At 50.0% G+C, this 27,097-nt stretch overlaps 1 protein-coding gene across 5 annotated transcripts in view; it reads left to right on the top strand.

The window, feature by feature from the left end:
* The first annotated feature begins 7,154 nt into the window (after nt 1-7,154).
* CRTAC1 (cartilage acidic protein 1) overlaps nt 7,155-27,097 on the top strand; it is a 154,255-nt gene continuing 134,312 nt past the window's right edge. For 2 of the 5 annotated variants that reach the window (XM_027062778.2, XM_027062779.2), the window contains exons 1-2: nt 7,156-7,339; nt 25,417-25,616. In XM_027062778.2, coding sequence (XP_026918579.1) covers nt 7,316-7,339; nt 25,417-25,616 — 224 coding nt within the window. In that variant the 5' untranslated portion in view covers nt 7,156-7,315. Of the gene's footprint in view, nt 7,340-25,416; nt 25,617-27,097 lie in introns of all 5 variants that reach the window. The other 3 variants (XM_027062782.2, XM_027062781.2, XM_027062776.2) reach the window with 2 other exon arrangements.

Here is a 27,097-nt window from a genome sequence, read left to right as displayed (position 1 = left end):
CCTGCGCTTCTTTGGGTGTCTGGAAGAAGTGACTGAAATGACCCCCGTTGAGGGCCTCTGGTGTGCCAGACCCTAAAGATGTTTACGGGATATGTAAAGCCAGGTCTCTCTGAAAGGAGCAATTACTTGCTCGGCTCTGGACAGTAGGCACTGCCCAAGAGACATCAGTTTGCATCCCAGCTCTGCTTTTCGTTAGCTGAGCCAGGCTGGGCAGGCCACTCACCCCTTCGAGCCATCATTTGTGTCAATGAGGATTTTTTTTTTTAATTCTGTAAAGTTCTGCACAAATTGAAAGACTCACTGTAGATCAGGTGGAGAGATTATGCAGGCAGGGGTACCTACAGATCTGCCAGTGCGGGAATATAAAAGTGAGATGCTGAAGGTCTGGGTGGGAAGAGAAAGAGATGAAAGTGAGTGGCATTTCAAAGGAAGGACGGGCAGGTGGAGGGGACAGATTGTGCACTGAGATTGGAGGAAAGAGAATGACAACAGGTACCATTTATGGAACGCTCACGATGTACCAGGCGCTCTGCTAAGTGCTTTGCCTACGTTATCTCATGTGTTCCTTATGAAAGTCCTGTAATCGTGTTTATTGTCCTCATTTTACCCCGGCATCTGGCCGGTCATAGCAATACCTCCAGACCCTGAAACTGAACCTGCGAGAAATCCATTCTATCTTGAATGGAATGTGGTGTCAAGATGAGGATAGAGTTTTAGGGAAAATCAGGAAAGAACCAAGAGGTGCAGGGAGAAGCAGTGGGGGGAAGGGAGTATTCCACAAACCCCGGTTAATGAAATCACGATGGAGTAATAAAAAATAATGCCCCTTGCAATTTCAAACATGGATTCCTTTTCCCAGACGCCATCAATTCTTGTCCACCTGTTCTTGTTAGCCCTCCACTTCTAACCCACCTCCTCTCCAAATGGTCTGACTCCTCCCTCCTCCCTCTCTTTTCCCAATGGCTCCTCCCTCCCTCGCTCCCTCCCTCACTCCCTCTCTTCCCCGCCACCCAATTACCCTTTCCATCTTCTTTTGTGTCAATACTTGACTCTTTTTTTTTAAGTTTATTTATTCATTTATTTATTTTGAGAGAGACAGAGCATGAGCCAGGGAAGGGCAGAGAGAGAGGGAGAAAGAGACAGAATCCCAAGCAGGCTCCAGACTGTCAGCACAGAGCCCGACACAGTGCTTGAACTCACGAACCATGAGATCATGACCTGAGCCGAAAACAAGAGTCAGACCCTCAGCTGACTGAGCCACCCAGGCACCCTGATACTTGACTCTTTCTTGATGACAAGATCTTCATATTCAGTTTACACATTCAAAACAGATTAGAAACATTCTCCTCCACCCTTCGCTTCCTCTCCAATATCCTTCCTCCCCTTTCTCTCTCCTCCTGATTCTTTCCCTCTTTTTATTTACACCTTCCTGTTCACTTTCCTCTCCTGTTCACTTTTCACACATTTCTCTTTTCCCTTAGGATGAAACTGGCCAGGGCACTCCCAGCCCAGGGGCCCCTTGGCATATGCTGCTGGCAAATGCCTGCTTCCACTCCTCAACTGCTAAAGGCTTTTTTATTATTATTCTTTAAGCCATGACCATGAGGTCATGTCTGTCAGAAACCTGGCTGGGTTGGCAGCTGGAGATGCCAGACCAGGAGTGGCTGGAACCTGAATCAAGATCTACCCACCAAGGCAGGGCCAGGATCTTGGGAGGTCCTGGCAGCTGATGGTAGGAGGAAGTGAGGCCAGGTTGGGGGAATATCAGAGGAAGCTGGCATGAGGCAGTCAGTGGGCAGAGGCTCAGGAAGGCAGTTGATATCAGGGATATGAGGCAGCAGGTGGTAATGACTCAGCTACAGGGAGGGAAGAATCTGGACCCCAGAACCCTAAACACCTGGGTCATGTGGTTGGGTACCAGGATGGGAGAATGAGACAGAGACCCAGTTATTGGAGCAGGAGTGCCAAACAGAGCTCAGTCAGAAGAAAAAGGTAAGAGCGGGTACTAGGACCTGGAGCAAAGGGAAGGCAAGACCAATGTCAGCAACAAGGCCAGCCTTAAGATTCAAGATGAAGCTTTCCTGCTGCTGACCTTGGGCTCCAGGGAGCCCCCTGACCATGAAAGCTATTGCTGGCTGGCCATCTCAAGCACGAAAAGAGAGCTGTGCAGTCACGGGTTCTCCATGGCCCTGCCTTGTCCCTGTGTCATACTCTTAGCCAGACTCTCCGACTGCAAAGCCACCCTACAACAGTGTGGGAAAACTTCAAAGCATCCAAGCCACCTGGGTACAGAGTAACATGATTATCAGACGTCTACCCGCAGCATCGCTCCCAGGCTCCCCCCCACCCCACCCCGCAGCCCTAAGAGGCTCTGACCTTTCTAACCAGCTTTTCTAGGATTCCATAATGTTCTCCTTTTTCCAGTCTCCTTTCACAGGTCTGCCCTCTCTCTACCTGGACAAGTTTCCTGTAGCATGCACTCCCATTCTAAGCTGTTCTGAATGAGCTCTCTCTGGCCAGCTGGAAGTCCACAATGGTTGGTGGCTTCTCTACAAGATCTGCACCCTCATCCCTACTTGCCTCCCCTCATAAATCCATTCCATGCATCTGTCACTTCTAAGCCACTGTTCACACAAGTGCATCTGAAACACGCCAGCCATCTGATAAGTACATGTTCCTTAGAAGAAAGGACTACAGCACATTACAAGTTGGTTGGAGAAGGAGTCATTTCTCCACTGTCCCTTAAACTCCTCACTTCTTTCAGTGTATGGTTTCTCACTCGCTACTACCACTGCTGTCACTTGCCCTCACCAAACCATTCTTTTCTTTGGGGGCAACCAAAGCTAATTCCACAAATCCCTCATCTGCAACTCCAAGTTCTCAAATCTCTCAAAATCAAGAGGTGGATTTTTGTTTTGTTTTGTTTGTGAGTCTGTTGCCAAAACTCAGCTGGTGACAAAACCTGACCTCAACTGATGGGAAGCCACTTTATCCTCACACCTGCTTAAGTGAGAACATTCACGTATCTTACTGCAGAAATATTAGTGCATCCTGTTAAGGGATACTGCCCAAGACCTCACAGGGGACGTTTCAGAGTGTATGGTACATTTCTGAATTCTAAAACCCCTTTGGCTTCAAGGGCTGCAGATAAGAGCTTGGGGACCTGTAGCAACCTCTCTGTTCTTTTGCAACAGACCTGTTGGAACAGAAGCATCTCTAAGATCTGAGATTCCCTGGCCTTTTCTTTCCATCTGGAGAGTGAGAAGACAGCCAGGTGGATCAGTGAGGGTGACGAGAAAAGCAAGGATAGCAAATCTTCTGATGTGGAGAAAGAAGGGCTGACTTACTGTGACTCTAAGTGGCTCGTGTAACCCGTCTGAGGCTGGACTATGGGAGGGAGCTCATTCCCAAGAGTCCCTGCTCCAAAAGGCTTTCAAGATAACTGAAGTGACACCCACAAAATGTCTTGAGCTTTTAGAAAACAAAGTGCCACATTAACTTTTTAGTATTTTTTAAAGTAAACATGTTTAACTGGAATAAATTAATCAGCGAACACCGTGTGTTCACTCAGTGCCCAATTTCACACCGGCTTCCATGAAGTAGTCAAGTGTAAGATACAAACTCTGGGCTCAAAGGGGCTTCCATTCAGATAGGATGGCCCAGTTTTATGCCTAAGAAATAATTAGAAAACTGGAGTGCTAAGATGTTGCAGACCTGCAGGAGAGCAGAAGAGGCAAAGCTTGCTGGCCAGAGTGGTTTGGGAAGGTGGTGTGGGAGATGAGATTTAGTCTGGGTGTCAAAAGATGAGAAAACCTCTTAGGCAAGTGTCCCAGATAAGAATGCACATTTGTGGGAGAATAGTATGGAGAGAGACGTCACCAGAGTGGAGAAGGCTGGAGTCAGGGTATTGGGAGGAGACTGAACACGCCAGATTGGGTAAGGAGTGGGTTGAAAAACGTGTGTGTCTGTCTGCTTATGCAGTCGTAACAAAATACTACAGGCTGGATGGCTTATACAACAGAAATGTATTTTCTCACAGCTGGAGGCTGGAAGTCCCAGGTCAAGGCTCCGGCAGGTTTGGTTTCCTCAGAGGCCTCTCTCCTTGGCTTACAGATGGCCACTTCTCTCTGTGTCCTCACATGACCTTTCTTCTGTCCACGTGCAGAGAGAGAGAGGGAAACCTCCAGTGTTTCTTTATTTTTTTTTTGTAAGGACACCAATCCTAAGGATTAGGGTTCTACTCGGTGATCTCATTTAATCTTAATTACCTCCTTAAAGGCTCTATCTCCAAATACAGTCACATTGGGAGTTAAGGCTTTAACATATGAATTTGGAGGCGGGGTGGGGTGGAGAGACACAATTCAGTCCATAACAGTGTGCATGTGTCCCGAGAAAGCAGGGTGTATCTGGGCGGTTTGTGAGGGCAAGATGTCTACAATGAGGCAGGGCAGGGCTAGACTCTGAGTGGACACAGACATGAACTGAGTGAATGGACATGGAGGACAATAGAGGAATTAGAAATTATAGGACCAGGTCTGCTTGGACCACAGGCTCAACCCTCCCAAGTTCAAGTGCAGAAACCAGATTGCATTCCCTAGAGAACTTCCTGGAAAGAATGTCTCCGTCATTTCCTGCATTTCTCTGTCCTTCCCCAGCACCTCTGGTCTGTTGCACCCTTACTTGTCTAGCTGCAGGGAAGTGTGACATCATTATAGAGCTGTTTTGTGCAGACAGCCTATTCACATCTGGATGACTGATGCTGATAATTACTGCATTGGTTACTAAATCTGCTGGGTTTAGGTGAGGCGAGGCTCCACAGCTGGGGCTGCTGCTCACAGCTTCACCAGCAGAGAAAGAGGTGAGAACAAAAACCAAGAAAGGTGTGCTTAGGTGCTTGGGATTGAGTGAAACTGGTTAATTACCAGTCACTTGCTATCTCCCTGAGTTGAAGTTTCTAGCTAAGGAACACTCATTGATCAGACAGAACACGACAACCTGCAACTTACCTCCACACTAAGAGGGTGGTGGGAACCAAGATGCAGAAACAAGCGTGGAGGTGGCCTCTGGGATGCCAGGGGCATCCATATGACTCAGATGCCCTCCGAACAGGATGACGGCATGATACAGCAGCAGACCAGACTTCTTACGGAAAGAGCTCCGAATCAGGTGTGTCCTTGGGGCAGAGTTTCTGCTAAGTGAAGGTTCTTAATTTGGGGTCTTAGATTAACTTTTAAGGGTCCATGAACCCCCTAAATTTGCACGGCAACATGTATGCGTGTATGTGATTGACCATTTTTCTGAGAAACAAACCCCTACCATTAATCAGATTCTTCAAAGGCTCAAAAGAGTTGATCTCCCAAAGGGAAAAGATTATACACCACTGCCCTAGACCCCCAGAGAAACAGGTTGACATTGGGCAGAGCCCCAGGAAAGACTTGAGATCTCTAATGATCCTGACATGATACTCAGAGATGTGTTTGTGTGTGTGTGCGCATGCATGTGTGTTTATAGATTTTTCTAGAGGGAGGATTCAACAATTTTTGCCAGATTCTCAAAAGGGTTCACAACCCTCAAATGACTAAGAACCTGAGCTAGTTCCAGTTCCAAGACTAAGAACTTTACCTATTTCTTTCCAGAGGACAGTCATAGACACCGGAAAACAGGGCCCAAAGTAGCCTCTGGTAGTTCTGCTAAAACCTGGCGATAAGTGGGGCCAGGGGCTAGTTGGCAGGAGGGTCTCCATTAAACACACACACACACACACACACACACACACACACACACCCACCCAAAAACCACATTGGAGTCATTTTAAGAGTCCAGTGCCCAGAAGCCAGAGTGATGGTCACAAAGCCCTCAATAGATGAAAAAAACAGTCCTAGCTCCCTCCTTTCTGATGGTGTATTCCCAGGTCTTTCTCTTCCAGTGCCCCCTGCCCCAGCTTTCAGAAACGCAAAGACTTTACTCATGGAAGCTCAAATTTCATCCAATAAATCCTTACTGATCACCTACTATGTGCCAGGTCTATTCTAGGCGCAAAACAAAGGACTTGTCTTCAGAGTGTTATCGACCTAGGCCCATTTCCTGCCCAACACACGGGTATTTTGGGCACTGCTGACCTGGCGCTTAGCCGGCACAGCCCCTGGTCCAGAGACACTGAAACCATCTCGGCCACTGCAGCGGGCTGGGGGTCGAGGTGGGGGGTTAGCAGTACCTGTGAGAAAAGCGGTGAGGGGGACTGGAAGGACCCGAGCGGGTAGGCCTACGGGTAGACCCCACATTAAGCTCAGCCCCTGCGCTGCCGGGGTGGGGACACGGCGGAGGCACTGCCGGCGGCTCGCCGGAACTGGGGGGAAGGGGCTGCGGCCCGCCGCCTCCGCCGCCTCGGCCGCCACGCCTGCTCTCCGAGCCGTGCTCGCCCGCTCCCCGCCCTCTGGGGCCGTCGCGAAGCTCGGCTCTCCATACTGAGCAGTCCCCGGGAGGCGTTCGGACACGTTTCCAGGCCGGATGAAGATCGGCTCAGCGCTCGCTCCGCAGCGCGAAATCGCGCCATCAGCGCGCCACGCGCAGCCGCTACGGCCCTGCCCGGCGACGCCAGATCACTATCTGGGGGGGAAAGGCAAAGCAGCGCCGCCGCTCCCGCCGCCACCCTCGGCCCTGCGCGCTGGGGTGGCCGCGGGGCCCAGGGGCTCGCCTCCCTCCCCTCCCCCCTGGCCTGCGTTCTCGGCGCTTCCTCCCGAGGGACCCCTGCTTCCCGCCGGCCCGGGGCCCCCAGCGCCCCGCCAGGCGCCCTCGCCGCCACCACCCCCACCGGCCGCCGGCCCCCCAGCCAGGCCCCGCTGCCTCCTGAAGGTTACGCGACGCAGCCGCGGGGGGCGCCCGCCCTCGCCGCCGCCTGCGCCGCCTGCGCCGCCGCCCACCCCAGCGCCCGCCGCGCCGCGCCGGTCCGGCCCGGCCCGGCTGCCGACTGCTGCCACCGCAATCCCCGCTCCTAAATCAGCGCGGGGAGGCGTCCCCTCCCCCCACCGGCTGCCCGGGCTCCCCGCGCCGCGATTGGCCGTGCGGGCACCCCCCGCCCCGGGCCCCCCCGCTCCAGCTGCCGCGCCATTGGCTGCGGGTCTCCGCCAGCCTTTACATAAGCCCGGGCGCGCTCGAGTGGAGTTGTATAAAGCGAGCGAGCGGTGGCGGGGCGGGAGGCTCGAGGCCAGCCCGGGACCGGGGCTGGGAGCTGGAAGGCGGCGGCGGCGGCGGCGGCGGAGGCAGTGAGTGCCCGCGCTCCGACGCCCCCAGGCGGTGGGGCTGAGAGAGCCCCAAGATGGCTCCGAGCGCTGACCTCGGCGTGAGTACCCGCTCCCGTGCCCCCCACTCCCTCAGGCGGAGAAAGTTTCTCCCGCTCTGCGCGCCCCTCCCGACTCGCCCGCAGGGGTGGCGGGGATGCCGCCGGGGAACCGGGAAGACGGACACCGCCACTGAAGGCGGAGGCTGTGTGTCCAACTTGCGCAGGACTCGACCGGCGCGCGGAGCCTCCCCCGCGGGCTGGGGGCGAGGCGGGCGCGGGGCTGGAGGTGGAGGAGAGGTGGGAGCGGGGGTGTGCGGACGACAGCCCACTCAGCTGGCAGGGAAGGTGTTGGGGGCGCCCTGGAGGTCAGCCGTTTGGGGAGGGGGGCACTGGGGCTGCCAGGGGGGCGGAGCAGGTGAGGAAGGATGTGCTGGGGGTATTTGGGAGTCACCCAGCTGGGCTCAGCTCCGAGCCGGGGAAGCTACTGGCCTCGACCAGTAGTAGCTCACCCACTACGCTGCTAGGATGGGGAAGAGCCCCGGGGAGCCTGTGCTTCTTCCCCGGGGAAGCCGAGCTCCTAGGCACAGCGCTCCGTGGCCGAGAGCTCCAGGAGCCAGCCCCGCGAGCAGCGTAGCTGCCAGCTGCCTTTGCTGGACCGAGGTGTGGTCTCCTCGCTCGCAGCCTGTTTCAGGCAAACCAGCTTCAGGCATTCCAGGGGGGAACGGGGGTCTTCCTCGGCCCTTGGGGGCACATGGAGGCTTTGATGGGGCAGCAGGTCAGACTTAGGGGCATGCCCAACAATGCAGCTCGCTTCTTCGCAGTACATACAGTAGTTGGGAACCCTGGTTAGTCCCGTTTCTGCAGAAACCAACTCAAGAGTCCAAAGTCATCCCAGCCTGGATGGGAGCCTCCCAGAGTGGTCGGGAAAGGCTCCTGGGGTTGGAGGGGGGTGGGGGCACTCCCCTTCCTCAGGGAATGACTAATGAATATTGCTGGCGCCTGTGGTGGAGTGTGCACCTAGTGTGGCTCCTGTGCCTCCCAGGAGGTGCTTCTGCTCTCCAGGCAGGACACGTTCTCGAGTCACACTTGAGATGTCTTCTGGGATGGGTGCAGGACTTCCCAAGTGAAGCCGGGTGGAAAAAAAGGAGAAAAGGTTCCAAGAATGGGGAACAGCTCTGTAGTGCCGCCTTGAATTTGGGGGAACTCACGTGGGGAGACAAATGCTGCTGATGGGAGATTTTTTTACCCTGATGCCTTGGGGCTGGACATACCCAAGACTGAACCAGAGTGAATTCAGAGTCTTGCTGTACATCACTCTTGGCCCTGAGGAAGGGGATGATGGAGGATGGAAAAGTGGGAACATGGTAGTTCTTCCAATATGCCTTTTGAGGAAGCATTTTCTCTCTCTCTGGCTTAAGAACATCATTCTGGCAGCAGGTCCCAAAGTCAATTTAAGAAGCAATGAAGGGGGTTTAGGGTCTTGAGGCTGGCGCAGTGGACCACAATTAGAATATTCTGGTTTCCAGTTGGCACTGATGGACTCTGGAGAAGGTCAAAGGCATGCTCCTCAGTTGGGGTATATCCTTCACCTGTATACCATTCCTGAACATGAGTGGGTGTTTTGAACTCCTAGAGGAGCTGCTTCAACCTGGAGATCTTTTAGGGGGGTTATCAGTCCATAACCCCAGACCCAGCTCCATTCTCTGCCTGCAGTCAACGTTTTCTGCTACATTTCCCAACACCTTCTCTCCAATGTGCATTTGTGCAGCGAAATACCTGCTTGTTGCTCTTTCTTCCCTTCTCTCCATCTGGGTTGCACCTGGTGTTCTGAACCCTGATGTTTATTTTGTGGCATCTTGATGTTTGCTTAAGATGTCCCATCCTGCACAGGTTGCCTGTAAATGTGTGGACCAATAGTCTGTGTAATTCTAGGGAGTGAAACATACGCTGTTGTGGAGAGAGGACCAGGGACCACAAAGGCAGTACTATGAAAGTGCTTATGACAGTCTCCTGTTCTCAATCTTCCTTGCTGCTTGCTGAAGCGATCAGGGGTTAAAGGTGAAGCAGGCTCTTTGGTGTCCAGTAGGGGGCGCCAAAGGCACCCAGGTCAAGACTCCCACTTCTTGCTGTTCACTGACCATGGTAACGAAACCTCTAAGCAAGCCGAGACCACAGCCCCCAACCCTCACCTTCATGATTGAAGCCCTTCTACCACAGGCTTCCTGGACATCAGGTGGTCCTGTCATCTCAGGTGCAATGGGGCAGATGCACGTACAACATTCCAAGGACAGAGAGCTAGTACTCAGCCCCACCTGCTCTCTGAGATCATTCCTTTGTGCTTGGTTCTGGTGTGTCCTTTGAACTTGTTAGCAGCTCCTGGAGTCCAAGAGCATTAGGGATAGAAGGGAGGATCCTTGAAGAGCATCTAGTCCAACCTCATCCCATCCCCAGCACTCACATGCATACTTAATTTACAGATGAGAAAGCTGAAGCCCAGTGAAGGCGAGTGTCTGGTCCAAGGTCACAATGGCTCTTTGATGGAAGACACTGGATGAGGTTTCAGGATTTCCAGTTCTCTGCTCAGAGCTCTTTCCACTCTGTGACCTGCTTCCTCCCTTTTTACTATGGAGATGGACGTGTGTTCTTGGCACACTAGGTACTCGTAGCTGCTGACATCAGTCAATTAATAAAATTAGTAAATTTGGGGAAATTGTCTTCAAATCAATTATTCAGAGTGAGGAGCAGATAAAGTTCTTGTAATGTACATATGCAGGTAATAGAAATTCCTAATCGTTTTTTTCCCTTTCGTCCATTATCTTATCTCATTATTCCAAGCAGTCTTTTAGGCAGAGACAAAGCAACTCCAGTTCTCCGTCCATGCATGTAGGAATCAGAAGTGCCCAGTCCCTCTCTGTGGCCTTGAAACCCAAGTCAAAGCTCTTCCTTTCTTTCACAAAGGCGTGCTGGAGTAGGGTCTCCCTGTCCTGCATCATACCACTGCCGCTGACACCTCCATTACTCAGATACTGGGTGGAGTGGAGAGTTCCCAACAGTTATTTGCCCATTTCCCCATCTTTGCTGCTCCCAGCTCAAGGTCAGAGTGCTAGGATGTTCTATTTTTGCAAAATCCTCGTATTAGGGCTTCTTGGGTGACCTGGAAGATGCTACCATTTCCACTGCCCTTTTTCTGTTCTGTAAGTCTGACTGTCGACATCTGAGCTGGGCCCTGGGAAGAAGGTTTGCTGAGTAGCCTGTGGGCCGCCCCTCCATTTCCTCTCCCCACCCCGTTCCTTTGTGCACTGCATGGAGCTCCTCTGGGTTCCTCCCAGAGCCTCAGCAGGCTTGGTGGCAACCCTCAGAAGGAACTAGTGCCTGCCAAGCCCCAGAATTCCGAGAGCCAGATCCTCTTCTGTCCCTAAAGCTCACCCAAGGGATGCTTGTTGCCGGGGAAGACGCTTGAGTTTCCTCTTCTCCTCCAGGCTCACAGGCAAGTTGGGTCTTAGTCTTCAAGGGGGGAGGGAGGTAGTAAGATTACGTGGACCACCAGACAGCAACAGCCCCTCCTTTAAGAAGTGGGGTTCTGAGAGACCGTGCTTGAGATCCACGCCAGCTCCCGGCTCTAGCTGAAGAAATGTGCCTGCATTCCCAAGGCTTGGTCTAGTCTGGATAAGGAGAGGAATATAATTACGTACAATATGGCTGTAGCACAGGATCTCTAGATTTTGGTTTAATGGAGGAGAGGACATAGAGTTTGAGAAGTGGCATTAGACCCTGAGAAATCAAGAAGCCACTCGTTTCGCGAGCCCCACTGGATGGCTGACCCTTACCCTACTCTCATTGGGAAGGCAATCCGTGGAGTAGAAAGGACACAGGCTTAGGATCTGGCTCCCGCACTTACTGGCTTAGAGACTTTGGACAAACTGCTTAACCTCTGCATGCCTCGGTTTCCTCCTCTGCAAAATGGTGAAGATGGCAGCCCTGTGATGAGGGTAAGATAGACAGTGAAGAGCAAGGAAGATAGTCTCTAACATGCCTCTGCCCTCAGTAAGACATAAAAAGGTATTCAGCTGGAAGGGGATATTGTTGTGGGATCACTGGGAACCACACCGAGGCTTCCTTTTCCAAGCAAGCGAGGCCGAGTGTCCAGGTTTGCATATCAGCCCTCTGCTCACAGCAACATCTGGGCTGATGGACAAGGCCTTCCTGGCAGGGCTCCCTCCTTGCCTTCTTCCTTCCCCCACATTGGGGCTTCGTTTGGGGGTTCTGCCATACTTGGGGAAAAGAAATTTTACAGGTCCCAGGATAATTCTGAATGTGATGAAGGGCCCTGAGCTATTGATTCCTAAGGAAGGATCTTTGTGCTGGGAGAAGCCTTCCCTGAGCCCAGTGATTTAAGAGTGCTGACAAATCTGTGCTCACCGAGCCTCCTGCAGGCTGCAGATACAGGCTTCCAGGCCAGCCGGGGCTCTGCGAGGGATTTCTGGGGAGCCTGGCTGGTTGCTTAGGGGACATAAACCTGTGAACTCTCCTTAGGAAAAAGTATGAAATCAATTGGCTTATTATCACACCCAACACACCCTGGACCACTTAGGGCAGTTAAGAAATGAGAAGCAGCAAAGGACTTGGAGGCTGTATTTGAAAACCATACAGAAAGGTGTGAAGGGTTTGGGGACAGGAAGTTCACACTGAACCACTCGTGATCTTGACCTTATTGAAGCTCTTTGGCACTGACTAGGGGGCCTACTTTGCCTCCCAGACATTTGGCAGTATCTGGGGATACTGGTTGTCACCACTGGGCTAGAGAGTGCTACTACCATCCAATGGGTAGAGGCCAGGGATGAGGCTAAATATCCTATAATGCATAGGACAGCCCCCCAACAAAAAAATCGGCCTAAAATGTCAGCAATGCCAGGCTGCGGAACCTGGACTGGAGCAGTACCACACAGAATCGTAGCATGCTAGAAATGGGAGGAATTTCAGATGCGTTCTCATCCCGCTCTCCCATTTCACAGTTGAGAACACTAAGATCTAGAGAGGTAAAAAAACTAGCAAGGGTCCTACAGCAAGCGGGCGGCCACGCTGGTCTGGAACTCAGATCTGCTGTTTGCTGAGACCAACTTACAGACTCTCTCAAAGATGTGAAGATTCACTGTGAGCTGTGAAAACACTTAGAAAATTATAAAGAGACTATTATTAATATTGCTATTATTAAGAATTTGGGAGTTTGGAAAGTTCTATTTCTGACTGTGCCACTGACTCATTGTGTAACATTGGGCGCATCATTCCCCCACCCCCAGGCCTCTTTGAGTGTGTGTGTGTGTGGATGGCGGGTGGTCTTAGCAAATGGTAAGTACATCATAATCATTATCTTTAGAGAAAAGTACAAAGATTTGCCCTTCAAAAACCCTAGGCACTTAAAAAGGAGAAGATAAAAATTTTCCTTGAAAGACATCATGTTGTCTTCGTAAGAAGCAAAGCGTTTTCTTCTTGGAAAAATTCCAGTACCCTGGCCCTGTAAGTTGGTTCCAGCCCAGGAAATCTGATCAACATCCGGAGGACAAACTGATAGCTCCACAAATGACAAGCGATTGGATTTGTCCCCTCTCCCTCCGGGAGGGGGAGGTGGGAACTTCTTCACCCTTTCCTGCTCAACCCTCTTGGCACAGGGAAGTTCTGCAAAGAACTTCACTGGAGGGTTGAGAAGGCATGTCATTAATTAGTAAAACCTTGTTTACTTAACAGACAAATTCTTAAAGATCTCTTCCAAGGGACGTTTTGACATATTACTTTAATTAGCCACAGAAGAATTGCAAGTACAGAGAGTGTATAAAATGACCCTTCCTGTTGTTTCTAGTTACTGTTATCTTTGTTTGCACCCAACAAGTACAGTGACAAGGTCATGGGAATCACCGCTGAGCTCAAGGTGTCCCGTTGACCAAGGGAGAGACTGTGGGGACTTCCACCCTAACAGCAGCCTCCACCTGCCTGGAGAGCAGCCCCCAAGTGGAGCTTCCTCCCTCAGCATCCCTTCCCTGCCTTCCTTTGATGTCTTCTTTATAAGGACCTGTTGTGCCAGGTGAATCCTGACTCAACTGTCTGGGTAGGAAACAGGCCTGGGAGCCCCATCCCCACCTAAATGGGCAGAAAAGCTCCTTCAAGATTGATAGGAGCGGCCTCGGTTGGTGTTTTTCACTGAAGGCCCATCTCTGGTCTCGCTCTCTGTGCGCTGAGGATTGGAGGTAGGCAGTCACTTGAGTCTCTCCTTAGAGGATCAAGGTTACACTCTGGTCAATCCCTGTAATCAGAGGAGCTAAGCAGACAGGCCCTTTCTGTCACCTACAGATTCGTTGTCTAAGTGACGTCGCATTCCCTTTCATCCTGGTCTCTAAGAACAGACTTTCTTGGAAATCGTAATCATGCACCTCTCCTCTGAGAAGCTATATATGTCCAAGGAGGCTTTTGCAAGTGGGGACACAAGAGTCCCTGAGAAGGAGAAATACTGCCTCGTAAACAATGTCAAGGCAGGCACTGTGTCTTTTGTTCTTAGCCATAATAACCTCAGTTCCTGGCATGGTGCTTGGCACATGGAAGAACTCCGTGGCTGCTTGAATAAATAAGTGAATGTGAGTGGCTGTTCTGGGGCAGAGGTGACTCTTGGTATGAAAGCGGATCTCCAAACTGGCCAGTCTTCCTTCTGGCTCCTTCTTCCCAGAGGGCTCTAGGGACCTCAAGGTCCCACTGCTCAAGCAAGGGTTGAGGAGTTCAGGCAGGGCCCACCCTACAAGGTGGTGGCAGGCTCTGAGCCTTGGGCAAGGCTGAGTTTCTCCTCCTCTTTACCACCCTCCACGCGCTCACTCCCCTTCCCTCCACCTTCCCACCAGGCTGCTGCAGGGAAGCTCAGTGTAAGTATGACTTTGCTTTCAGCTGATAGAATAGATGAGAATTTGGATTTCCACTGAAGACAGACTAGGGAGGGAATCACCGCTTCACCAAAAGATTCCCAGGGGCATGCTTCTAAATAGCAAGGTCCACTAATGCATTTTAAGTGATTTAGGAAAACAAAAAAACAAAAATCCCTGACCCGTAGACTCTTAGGCCTGGAAAAGAAGTCTGGAGGTCGTCCAGTGCCATGCCACTGCCCTGCCCCAGGACGCCAGTCCCCTCTGTGAAACTTTTCAGAAGCTCACTCACTTTTCAGAAGCACAGCCTGCCCATCCTGAACACTGCTGCCCCAAATCGAAATCGCTCTTTCTCATCAAAAACAATTTTTTTTAAATAAAATGCAAGTCTGATCATGTCTTAGCCAACGCCAAGCCTCTCCCATGGTATGACTCCAGGCTCCTGACATTGCAGGCTCCACAGGCCACAGCTGCTGCCTCCACCTTTTCCCACACCCTGCACTCCACACCCCCGACCCTGCATTCCAGCAACAACTGCCTTTGCCTAGTGCACCCAAGCCTTGATCTGTAAATCCACCTGGAATGCAGCTCCCTTGGAATCTCAGTTTTCCTTCCTTCCTTCTACCTACCCTTCCTACCCGCCTCCCTAGACAACTCCTCCTCTTACGGGCTACAGCTGCACATTGTACCTGTTGCTGCTCTGAGCTTATCCCTCTGAATTGTGCCTCACCCCTGCTCGACTATAAGCTCCTGGAGGTCAGGAGCCATGCCTTAGCTGTCATTTCTGACCTGGCCCATGGGCATCTACTGTTTGAGCATGCATGTGTGTGTATATGTCAGTAAATGGAGGGGTCCTGTGTGTGGAAGGCAGTGCTGAAGAAGCCAAAGAACTCCACCAGCCTCCCTAGACAAATGAGTCACAGAAAGAAGCCTATCTCTCGAAGTCTGACAGTCAGTCCCCAGGCATTCCATTCAACTTTGGCAACTACTTCTGGAAGGGGAGTACCTGGTGGGCCTGGGCTCCCCCTCCTGAACTGCATTCCTTCATTCAACATTTGTTAGCAGTAGTAATAGTGTGATTGCTGTTACCGTCACCTACCATGTACGGAGTTTGTGTTTGCCAGGCACTGTGCTCAGCACTTAACAGGCATTATCTCATTTCATTTCCCGTTTCACAGACCAGGGAGTCTAAGCAATTAACAATACTTCTGAGGCACCTGCTGTGTGCCCTGTGCGTAAGGCTAGGAGACTCCATTTGTCCTCTCACTTTCGGTAACCCCGTTTCATTAGCCTGCTAGTCTCTGTGGCACCTCCTAGCCTGGGTCCCCTGAGTTTTCCTCTGGCTTTTCTGGAGCAGGACCAAGTCTGCTTCCTATCCTTGAGTGCAGCTGCAGGCAGCATGTGGTGTTTTCCCCAGGTAGAGGGAAAGAGAAGGAAACCTTATATTTTCTGGGTGCTGGGGAAGATGCATAGGACTTGGTGGGCCATCAGGTGGGGGGCGGCGGGGGGGGGGGCAGATGCCGAAAGTCTAGCATTTGGCAATGCAGAAGATGAGGACAGAGACAAGGTGGAGAGACACCCATGACTGAGGCCTCAGAACATATACTCCGTGGGGCAAGGCCTTTTGTTTGTTCTCAGTTGTCTTCCCAGTGTTGGGCACAGTGCCTGATACAGTGTGGGTGTGTGGGAATATGGAATGAATAAATGAGTGAGTGACTGAGGGGCACCTCCAGCTTTCTCTCCCACTTGGGCACAGTATTTGCTTCCCCGCTGGCATCTCAGCTTCCAGCTGCACCCTCCCATGGCTTCCTCCACACCCCACTGCTACACTGGGCTTTCTAACACACCACCCCCAGCTGGGTGGTTCCCTAACCCACTCTGGCTATTACTGCTCATGAGACCGCCTCTCTTTTCCAGCCTCCTCAGCCACCCTCCTTCCCAAAGATTGCCCTGCCCCATCCTGTGCTCCAGCCACACAGAGCCTCATTGCACAGCACAAGCCTGCTTGTCCACGCCTCATGCCGGCCCCTCAGCCCGGGACACTTTCTCCACCTTCTCCCCTTGGCCAACTCACCACTGCCTCTCTCTTGCCCCCCCCCCACCCCCCCGGCCACTGCAGGCAATGGTGCTTGCTCCTTCCACTGCGTTCCCATCTCACTTGGTTTAAGACAAGTTTGGTATAGTGAGAGAAGGTGTCTGTCTAGTGTAGTGTCCAGAATACCAATTCTGGAGCCGGTGTGCTTAGACAAAAAATCTGGCTCCACTACGTACTAGCTTTGTGACCTTAAGCAGGTTACTTAACCTCGCTATGCCTTTGTCTCCTCATCTGTGAAATGGGGTCAGCAGCAACACCTACCTCACAAGGTTACTATGAGGATTGAATGAGATCATCTCGGCGAAGGTTTAGAGTAGTGCCTGGCACCTAGTCAGTAGTTAGGTAAGTGTTAATATTACTAGCCATTCCTCATGTGGTACTTGTTATGCAAAATTGCAGTGGAAATCTGTTTGCCTGGTGTACAGAGTCCCATGAATTAAGCTAAAGAGAGATGTGATCAGTTCGGAGATTAGAAACAGAGCTCTGACAGGCATGTGGAAGTGGGGGAGCTGAGAGGAAGGGGGTAGTTAGTATTGCCACTGTTCGGGTGAAAGACAGAGGAGCCGATCTCCGGCAGTGGGGGTGGAAAGAACGAGCAGTTTTGAGAAATATCCATGGAGCAGCATGGACGTGGTGATCCAGCAGGTGTGAGGAATGAGGAAGAAGCAAGAACCAATTATGACACCGCATTTCCAACCGGAATGACAGTGTTGGGGTTGGAAGGGGCCCAATGAAGAGCATCCCCCCTCCTTACTCAGGTTCAGAACCAACTGAGAGAGAGAAGGGGGGAGGAAAAAGGGAGGAGAGAGGCAAGCCTCAGGCAGAGATTAGAATGCCACGGTCACTACAGATACCGCTGTTTGGAAGGCCAGGCTTCAGAGTGGGGTCTGTGGGGCACCTCACTGCGGCCCTCCCTGCGGGTGGGGGAAGGGCTGAGCCTGCCTGACCCACCTCAGCACTGGGCAGAGAGCAGCCTCTGCAGGGAGGCAGGTCCATAAAGGGCTCTTCTGCCCAGTTCTTGCACACTGACCGGTCTGTGAGTCCCTGCTCAGGCCCTCAGGAGGAGGAGTTGGGGGGAGAAAGGAGGCTGGGAATGCTGCGCCAGCACTGGAGGTTCTCAGTCGCACCCTGTTGGTGATTTGGGCTGGACACTTCTTTGTTGTGGGGGCGGTCCTCTGCACCCTAGAAAGTTTGGCAGCAGCCCTGGCCTCTACCCACTAGATGCCAGTGGCACCCCCCTTCCCTGGTCTGACAACCAAAAATATCCCCAGACATTGACAGATACTCCAGGGAGCAGGTGGGGAAGCAAAATTGCCCCCAGTTGAGAACCCTTGCTCTAGGCAAGTGGAAGGTCTTCTGGATGGAAACTTCCGGACTGGGAAATTAATGCTTCCTCCCAACTCATGATCAGGGGATTGGGGCCTTTAAATAGGCAGTGCTAGGGGCGCCTGGGTGGCTCAGTCAGTTAAGTGTCTGACTTCGGCCCATGAGTCATGATCTTACAGTTCATGGGTTCAAGCCCTGCGTTGGGCTCTGTGCTGACAGCTCAGAGCCTGGAGCCTGCTTTGGATTCTGTGTCTCCCTTGCTCTCTGCCCCTCCCCCGCTAGTGCTCTGTCTCTCTCTGTCTCAAAAATGAATAAAAAAGTTACAAATAAATAAATAAATAGACAGTTCTAGAAGGCCAGGAAGGCCAGGGTGGCTTAACAGCCAGGTCCTCCACACCTTTGGGTCTGCTCTCTGCTCCTTGTCCTCTCCTTCCTCTCCGGTCTGCTACCTCCTTAACATCTTTAACTTGTGGCTACAGTACCTACAGCACCCTGTCTGTGTGGAAGCACTCCAATCCCCCCGCCGCTGAGCTAAGTTAGGTTTCTCTTTGTGCGTCCTCTTCCATGGCACCCTTCACCCTGTACTGCAAATGTTGACTTCCTCCCTGTGACCTTAGTGCTGCCAAGCAGAATCCCAGGCTCATCACGGGTCCACAGGGAGTGTCGATATGGGTAAATAAACCAAGACGGCTTCTGTTGCCTCTTCTCCAAAGATGCCTTAGTTCCAAGCCCTCCTCCGTGGGACTCTGCATAGATCTGGTGGCCCAGCCTGCACAGGGCACAGTGACCCCACAGCTCTCTTTCTCCCTGGAGCCTCTGCCCTCTTACAGCGTCTGGAAAGGGTCTGGGCTCCCTGCTCATCTCTAACATCCGAAGCATCCAGAGCTCTTTTGTAGAGTGAGACTCTGCCCTCCTACAATGTCTGGAAAGGGTCTGTGCTCTCTGCCCATTCCCAACATCTGAAGCATTCCGGGCTCTTCTTTTGTGAGATCTCGGGGTGGTGCCCTTGGCTCTTTCGATAATTGCTAAAGAACTGCTTGCCCTGAAAATTGTCCTGGAAGCCTCTCCCCACAGCTGCCTGACCCCACATCCGAGATCTAGGTTGCTTGGTTACCAGTTTTCAGACCCAATTCAGGAAAGTCCCAAGGCCGCAGAAAACTGAGCTTGGCTGCATGTGACCCCCAGCCAATGTCTAAGGACGATCTAACCTAACACTATCCGTGTGAAAGGAAGGGAAACGAGCAGTGAGCAGCGCTGCCCTGCCTGGCCCCCGGCAGGTGCTCACTCGCTCACCTAACCCTTGAAACCTTGGTGTGGCATATGATTCCCACCTCACAGATGAGGACACTGAAGATCTGAACAATTAAGGAACATGCCCCAGGTCCTAGTTTGTGGGGCGGGGCGGGTGTTGAGATCCAAATCCAGGTCCCTGACTCCAGGCTTTGGGTTTTTCTTTCCCTCTTTTTATCCTGCTGAGGATTGCTCAAGAAGTTTGCTTAGAGAGCTTTTTTTTTTTTTAATTATTATTACAAAGCAATTCTTCTCACTGTCTGAAACACAAGTTCTGCGATCTCTTGCCCTTGTTAAGACAGACCCCTCTCTGCCCCTGCCCGCTCCTCCCCTGCAGGCGCAGCCCATGTTCCTTATCTAGCTAGGTACAGGTACCCTGGCCCCACTCCCCCACCTGCTCAAGCTTTGCCTTTGGGAGTCAGCCTCGCCTCCTCCAGGCCGCTCTGCCCCTACGTCCGCCCTTTGCACTTACACGCTTAACCTACCGCTCGGCACCACTCAGCGCTCGAATACATAGTAGGCACTTAATACCCGAGCATTCAAGAAAACAAAAAAATTCAGTTCAACCTACTTTTTAATTCTATTTTTAACTTCTCCACGCTCTCCCACAAGATTCAGATGTTCACAGTGGTGTGACAGGAGGTTTCCCAAGTCAGCCATGTAAAATGTGAGGTCACTCCGGGTGCCTGCTGTGCCGCTGCTTCAGGCGGTCCCATCCCGCTCGGCTGTCCTCCCCAAACTCCGCATCTCACGTCTTCCTTTGACATTCTCTAGCTAAGCAGGCTTTCTTAGATACTTCAACAAGCTGCTGACGAATTTTGGTAGCAGAAACATTTTTCACTTTAAATCAGATTGTAGCTTACACTCCCGGATATCTGAGGACCATGCGCCTGGGGCAGTGGTTCTCAGCCCAGGCTGCCCATCAACATCATCTGGGGAGCTTCTAAAAATATACAGCACCCAAGCCCCACCTCAGACTGATGTAATCAGAACTGGGTGAAGGAGCTGGGCCACAGTGTGTTTCTAAACACTGCCCAGGTGATTCTGTTGGCCAGCTAGGGTTTAGAACCGTTGGTCTAGAGCCTTGCTACTAAAAGTGAAGTCTGCAGACCAGCAGCAGAGGCATCCTGTGACGTTTTGTTAGAGTGCAGAAACTCGGACCCCAGCCATACCTACCAAATCAGAATCTGCATTTTACCAAGATCTTCAGGTGATCTGTAAGCACGTTACAGTTTGAGAAGCATTGCTTTCGGGAAAGAACAGTTTTTAAATAAGTGTTTGACAACTTGCAAGCCATTTCTGCCGGTTCACATTATCATTTGGACATATTCCTTCCTTTGTACATTTAACAAATAATAATTGAGCACCTACTAGTACCAGGCACTATGATGGTTTTTAAGAACACATTGGCATGCATCTCTGTCTTTTTTTTAATATTTTTTTTTACGCTTATTTATTTTTGAGACAGAGAGAGACAAAGCATGAACGGGGAAGAGTCAGAGAGAGGGAGACACGGAATCTGAAACAGTCTCCAGGCTCTGAGCTGTCAGCACAGAGCCCGACGCGGGGCTCGAACTCACGGACCGTGAGATCATGACCTGAGCCGAAGTCGGCCGCTTAACCAACTGAGCCACCCAGGCGCCCCATGCATCTCTATCTTGCCTGCAAATTCCTGCCCATACCCCATTTTCTTTAAGCCTTTGATGGTAGCTCTCTCTTTTCTCCTTGACCTGACCCCCCTCCAGTTCCAACCCTTCCCCTCTTCTCACTTTTTTTGCAAAACTGGAGTCAGAATCCTTCTTTGTCACTCCATATCAAGTGTGGTAATTTAACTTCAAGCTGAAGACAGCTAGTACTTTGAGCGTATAAGGATAAACTGAGCCTGCAGCCCTGTGGATTGCATAACCCTCCCTTGATTTCAGCTCCTTAGATCTGGAGACAGAGGAGAAGGTTCTGGAACTAATCTCATACCTTCACTGTAGTATATACCCTGGTTTCTGGCCTGGGAGCTGTGGGATAGCTGTTCCTCGCTATTCAATGTGCAGTTTGTAGACTGGAGCCATTGACGTCACCTGGGAACTTGTCAGAACTAGAGAATGTTGGACCCTACTACAGATCTACCTAGTCAGAATCTGCATTTTAACAAACCCCCAGATGATTTGTATGCACATTAAAGTTGGAGAAGTACTGAAGCACTCGTATAGAACAGCGTTTCTTAAATTTTGCGACATATTATGATCACATGGGAGCTTTTAAAACTCTGATGCCCCTGCTGCAGCCGGTGCGAGTTAAGTGGGAATCTCTTGGTATGAGACCAAACATCTATATTTTTTTATTGTGCTAATATATATCGAGAGAACATAAAGTTTGCCACTTTAGCCATTTTTAAGCGTACAGGTCAGTGACACTGAGTGCATTCACATCGTTGTGCAACATCACTATCATCCGTCTCTAAATTTGTCATCTTCCCAAACTGAAACTCTGTATCCATTAAACACAAACTCCCCGTTTCTCCTCTCCCCACCAAGCCCTGGCGACCAGCATCCTATTTTCTGTGTCTGTGAACGTGACTACCCTGGGTACTGCATCTGAGTGGAATTATAGATTATGTATCCTTGTGACTGGCTTACTCCACTTAGCATAATGTCTTTGCAGTTTATCCATGTTGTAGCATGTGTCAGAATTCTCTTCCTTTCCAAAGGTTCTAGTATTCCATTCTATGTATAGACCACATTTTGTTTCCCCATTTGGACTCTTGGGCTGCTTCCATCTTTTGGCTATTGTGAATAATGCTGCTGTGAACATGGGTGTAGAAATATCTGTCTGAGTCCCCTCTTTTAGTTCTTTCCAGTGTAAACTCAGAAGTGGGATTGCCACATCACATGGCAATTGTATTTGGGGCTTTTTTTGAGGCACTGCTACATAACAGTTTTCCGCAGTAGCTGTACCGTTTTACATTCCCACCAGCAATACACAAAGGTCTTACTCCTCCACATCTTCACGAACGATTGCCATTTTCCATCTTTTTTGGGTTTTTTTTTTGTTTTTTGTGTTTTTTTTACTATAACCATCCTAATGGTATGAGTGGTCTCTTACTGTAGTTTTGATTTGCATTTCCTTAATGGTTACTGATGTTGAGTGAGTGTCTTTTCACATATTAACTGGCCATTTGTATATCTCTTCTTTGGAGCAGTGTCTATTCAAGTCCCTTACCCATTTTTAATTGGGTTGTTTTTTTGTTGTTGAGTTGTAGGAACTCTTTATATATTCTGGATATCAATCCCTTATCAGATGTATGATTTGCAAATATTTTCTCCTGTTTGGGGGGTCACTTTTTTGCTCTGTTGATAGTGTCCTTTGATGTGCTAAAGTTTTAAATTTTGAGGTAATCCATTTTATCTGTATTTTTTGTTGTTGTGTGTACTTTTGGTGTCATGTCCAAGAAATCGTTGTTGGACAACAGTATTTTTTAAAAACTCCCCCAGTGATTCTAGTATACAGCTACAGCTAAGCAGTGTTTCTCAAACTTTAACGTGCATTTGTGTCACCTAAAGTCTTATTAAAATGCACATTCTGGGGGTGCCAGGGTGGCTCAGTCAGTTAAGCATCTGACTTTGGCTCAGGTCATGACCTCATGGTTCATGAGTTTGAGCCCCATGTCCAGCTCTGTGCTGTCAGCTCAGAGCCTGGAGCCTACTTCAGATTCTGTGTCTCCCTCTCTCTCTGCCCTCCCCTGCTCTCTCTCTCTCTCTCTCTCTCTCTCTCTCTCTCTCAAAAATAAACATTAAAAATTTTTTTAATAAAAATTAAAAAATAATAAAATGCATATTCTGACTTATTAGGTCTGGCGTGGGGCCCAAGATCCTGCATGTTAACAAACTCCTGGCTGATGTTGATGCTGGTCTGGCGAGCAGTCTGTGTAGCCATGGTTTAGAGGAGCACTTGAGGGATTTCTTTCATGTGAGCCCTGAGAGTAGAAGGAGATATTTTCCAGACCTTTTCCTGAGTTTCTTCATGATAAAGTGCGTCTTCTCCCTGCACCATGGGGGAGGCTGTCCACTGCGGGGTGATTTCAGATTCCAATCAGATGGCTGATTCCTCTCTGGCCTTGGCCCCTGTGGGTGAACTACTGTAGAATCCTGCCAAAAGCTGTTTTGTTCAAAATATGTTCAATATGCTCAGAAAAGAAAATCACACAGGTTGGTCTGAAATTTTTGGAAGGAGCTAGGGAGAAAAACTACTGAAGGTCTGCTTCTAAAAAAAAAAAAATCCTTTAATTCATCATAGAATTTTAGAGCTGGGAAGCACCTTTAGAGTCTATTCCAAACCTTCATTTTGGAGAAGAAAGCTGGGACCCAACAAGGCTGTGACTTGTTCAAGGTCACCAAGCAAAATAGAGGTCAACCCATAAGTGTATTACTTCTTTTTAGTCTTGCTTTAGGGTATTTATCTGGAAATGGTTAACACAGAGTAGCTACCTCTTTCATATGGCTCCTTTAATTAAAAGTTCACCTTTTCACAGAAAAGGTGAAAATCAACAGGCTGGATCAGGCTTCTTGCCTCTCGTGGCCTTCATTAGAAAATTTCTACCAGTTGCTTGTATTACCCTAATAGGGGTACCTGCCTCCCTGGTGGCAGTGACCCAAATTGCAGGAATCGTGCCCAGGAGGGACTACCTAGCTCCTAGAAGGCATACCCAATGCCACTTTCTCTTCTGTGTCCATTGAAAACCTTGTAATCTGATCACAGTACTCTTTCAATCCACTACCAATCAATTGGATCTGGCTCTCAGGTTGAAACTCATTTGCTGTCCCTATAATAGAGGTCATACCTTGAAAAGACCAGTGACCTTCAGATCCACCTTACATTTCAGCATGTCTACACTGGTTATTAAATACTCTTTAGCTTCTCATTTTTACCACCAGCTGCTCATTAATCCAATTATAAGTTTCCTTCATCCAACCAAACTTCCTGCCGAGTGGCAGAACTCTCACAGTGATGCATTTGCCTTCAGTGATTAGACAGCCCAGTAGCATATACTGTCTTGTTCAGACATCTCTGTAATTTAGACTTGACCTCACTCTGACAGTGCAACACCCAACATGTGCCCTGTGAACAGGCTCCAAGAGCCTCCTTCCCAGGAAGGCTCACTGAGATTAGTTTCTGCCCTGCACTTGGAGCCCTGCCCCCTGGGTCTCTCTCCGGCCTCACCAGCAAGGCATTAGAGAGGCTTCTGAATCATGTTTGACTGTGAAGGCAGTGCCTGGGCCCCTCATTTGAGTTTCTGGGTCCTGAACTGAGGCAGGCTCATTTGCTGGCAGGAGTGTCTGTCTCCTTATGGGAAGCCAGCCTCCCCATCTTCTTCATTAAGACCATAGCCTCACTCAGCCTTGTTCTCAGCTGCCAGACGCACCAGCATGCCAGCAGGAAAAGTTCCATCAAGAAGGGGTCTGCTGCCTTCTGAAGGCAGGAAGGCCCCACTTTGCCTGCAAGACCGGACCTACAGCCTTCGTGGGACTTGTTCCAGGAGGGCCTTTAGAACACTCTGAGTTCTGATTCCAGGCCTCCAGGCAGAGTCTCAGGGTGGTGCCATCTGTAGCTCACACAAAGAGGGGGTGGAGTCCTTCTACCTCCTTGGCCGTTCTCATCAGTCTCCTGGGTGCATGTCACCAGCTCCCATGGCCCCAGGCTGCTCGGCAACACCCTGAGTTATGTTAGAGATATAATAATGAATTATACAATGGATTATACATAATTAATTTATAATAAAACACGCACACAATGGTTTAATTTCTCCAAGTGAATGATGTACCACCCGCCAGATCCTGCTGGAATACATTCCCTAACTGACTGCTTCCTGATCTGGAGATGATGGCCAGCTGCCCTAGGGAGGGACCTTGGCCAGAGGAACCTGCCAAGTCTCAGACTCACTCCAGGCTACCTCTGGGGTATCTCCCATAGAAGGATAATCCTTCACTGCCTCTATTGTTGTTCTAGACCAGGGTACTCATGGGGGCTCGCTCCATACCTGGACTATTTGAAAGTGGTTATTTTGTACATTCCCCCAATCTTTCTTTCAGAGTATGGGAGATGCTTATATATTTATACTCGACCATTCCTTCCTTCCTTCCTTCACTCAAGTGTTATTGAGTGCCTATTATGTGTCAGCCCCTGTCCTTGGCTCCAGCGAGTTAGCAAAGCACAAAGATTCTTGCCCTGGTGGAGCTTGCATTCTAGCAGAGGGAGACAGATGATAAATAGTAACCACAATGAATAAGTAAATTACGCAGTATGTTACACAGTGAAAGGTGCTAGGAAAAAGATAAAGCAGAGCAGGATAAGTATGATCAGGTGTGATGCAGGCAGGCTGCAGTCTTAAACATGGTAGTTAGGGCAGGTCTTAGGGGAAAGTGGCAGCCTAGGAATTGCCAAGCCCTCCGTGAACAGGGGGGAAAGGTACTTATGTGCCTACTCTGGGCTGTTTGGTCATCAGAACTTGCAGTAACATTCGTAACTTTTGGTTTCAGGTGTTCAGGATGTTATTGTTCCTGCTGCTGCTGCGGTTTCTGCCCCCCATTGAGGGGTCCCAGCGTGCTGAACCCATGTTCACTGCAGTCACCAGCTCGGTCCTGCCCCCTGACTATGACAGCAACCCCACCCAGCTCAACTATGGTGTGGCAGTCACCGATGTGGACCATGATGGAGATTTTGAGATCGTTGTGGCAGGGTAAGTGCCTCCTACCCTGAGTTTGACAGGTGTATTAGTGAGCTTTTGCTGTGATAAGGCTGAGTAACAACCACCAAAAGCCAGTGGCTTGCAACAACACATATTCCCACCCATAGGTCTCAGCTGGGCTCAGCTGGGGCTCTAGTATGCCATGTCCTTGCCTTTTGCTATAGCGGGGAGAAGATGGAGCATGGATGGTTTTTCAGAAAGAGAATTTGAATACTCTGCTTCAAGGCATTCTCTTCATGTTTTTAAACTTCCTTAGTTATACAAGCATTACTTCCTTACCAGTGTAGACATCCCTACATAGGAGTGGCTTAAAGGTGACAATTATGATAGATTGGGATGCTCAAAGCTGCCTTTGCACAGTATCTTCCATAAGACCAAGAAAACATTAATTGTCCACTTCAAAGAAGGGAGGAAGATGGGAATTCAGGGTAGCTAAACATCCTCTAAAGCGCGCCTTGGTGCCCACTGTTCCCTTCTCTTCTGAGAAGCAACATTGCGTAGAAAGACAAGCATGTGATTTAGAGTCCAAATAGCTTGAGTTCATGCCCTAGATCTATAGCTTTCTAGTTGCATGACCTTAAGTCAATCCCTTACTCACTGAGATTCAGGTGTATCAGCTGGAGAAAGGGGAATAATCATAATGCTTTCTTGTCTTGAAGCCTCAATAGGGTATTGCATGTACCAGTGCATTGTCAATTCTGCCAGTTACCATGGATAGTTGTTATTTATGGATCTCTAATACATTCCAGGCACTGTGCTAAGCCTTTTTCAGAGGCATTGTTTTATTTAATCCTCCTGACAACACTATGAAGTACATATACAAGGAAAGGAAATTAGATGGTAAGCCACCTGCCCTAGTCAATGAAGCAGGATGTGGATGGGTCAGGATTCGAACCCCTGGGCTTCCTAACTCTAAAGCTGCTGAACTACAGTTGTGCAAAGTTTTGTCATCACTTCAAAAATCAGCTGACCAGTGAAAACACAAGGGCATGTCAGCGTCATTCTGGGAGGCCCGAGCTTTTATGGCAGCACTGAAAAAAGTCACTGGCAGGTAACAATATTTGTAGCAGTTGCATGTAACAGTAGAAAGCACTGACCTTGGAATTGGAAGACCTGGTTTTAATTCTAACAATACCACTCAATAGTTGCGAACTTCATGTAAGTTACTTAGCTATGTGGTGCCTGCTTTCCTCATCTGTATAAGGTGCCTATTGAAGTCTACCCCCACCTACCACCCAGGGCAGTCGTGAGGATCAGGGGTGATGATGTGTAGAAAAGACACTTTGTAAAGCACATGTCTTCTTCCATTTATTCATTTCTTCTACCCTGTGAAGAGTAGAAGGTACCTGATTCTAGACCCTCCTAGAAGTCTGGATAAGTGCCCCATCCAGTGGAACTTTCTGTGATGACATAGATGTTCTGTGTTGGTGCTGTCCGATATGGTGTCCATTAGCCACATGGGACTGTTGAGC

The sequence above is a fragment of the Acinonyx jubatus genome, chromosome D2 (assembly GCF_027475565.1).
Source record: "Acinonyx jubatus isolate Ajub_Pintada_27869175 chromosome D2, VMU_Ajub_asm_v1.0, whole genome shotgun sequence".
Taxonomy (NCBI): domain Eukaryota; kingdom Metazoa; phylum Chordata; class Mammalia; order Carnivora; family Felidae; genus Acinonyx; species Acinonyx jubatus.
The sequence above is the reverse complement of the archived record's forward strand: the minus strand, read 5'-3'. Positions and strand labels throughout refer to the sequence as shown.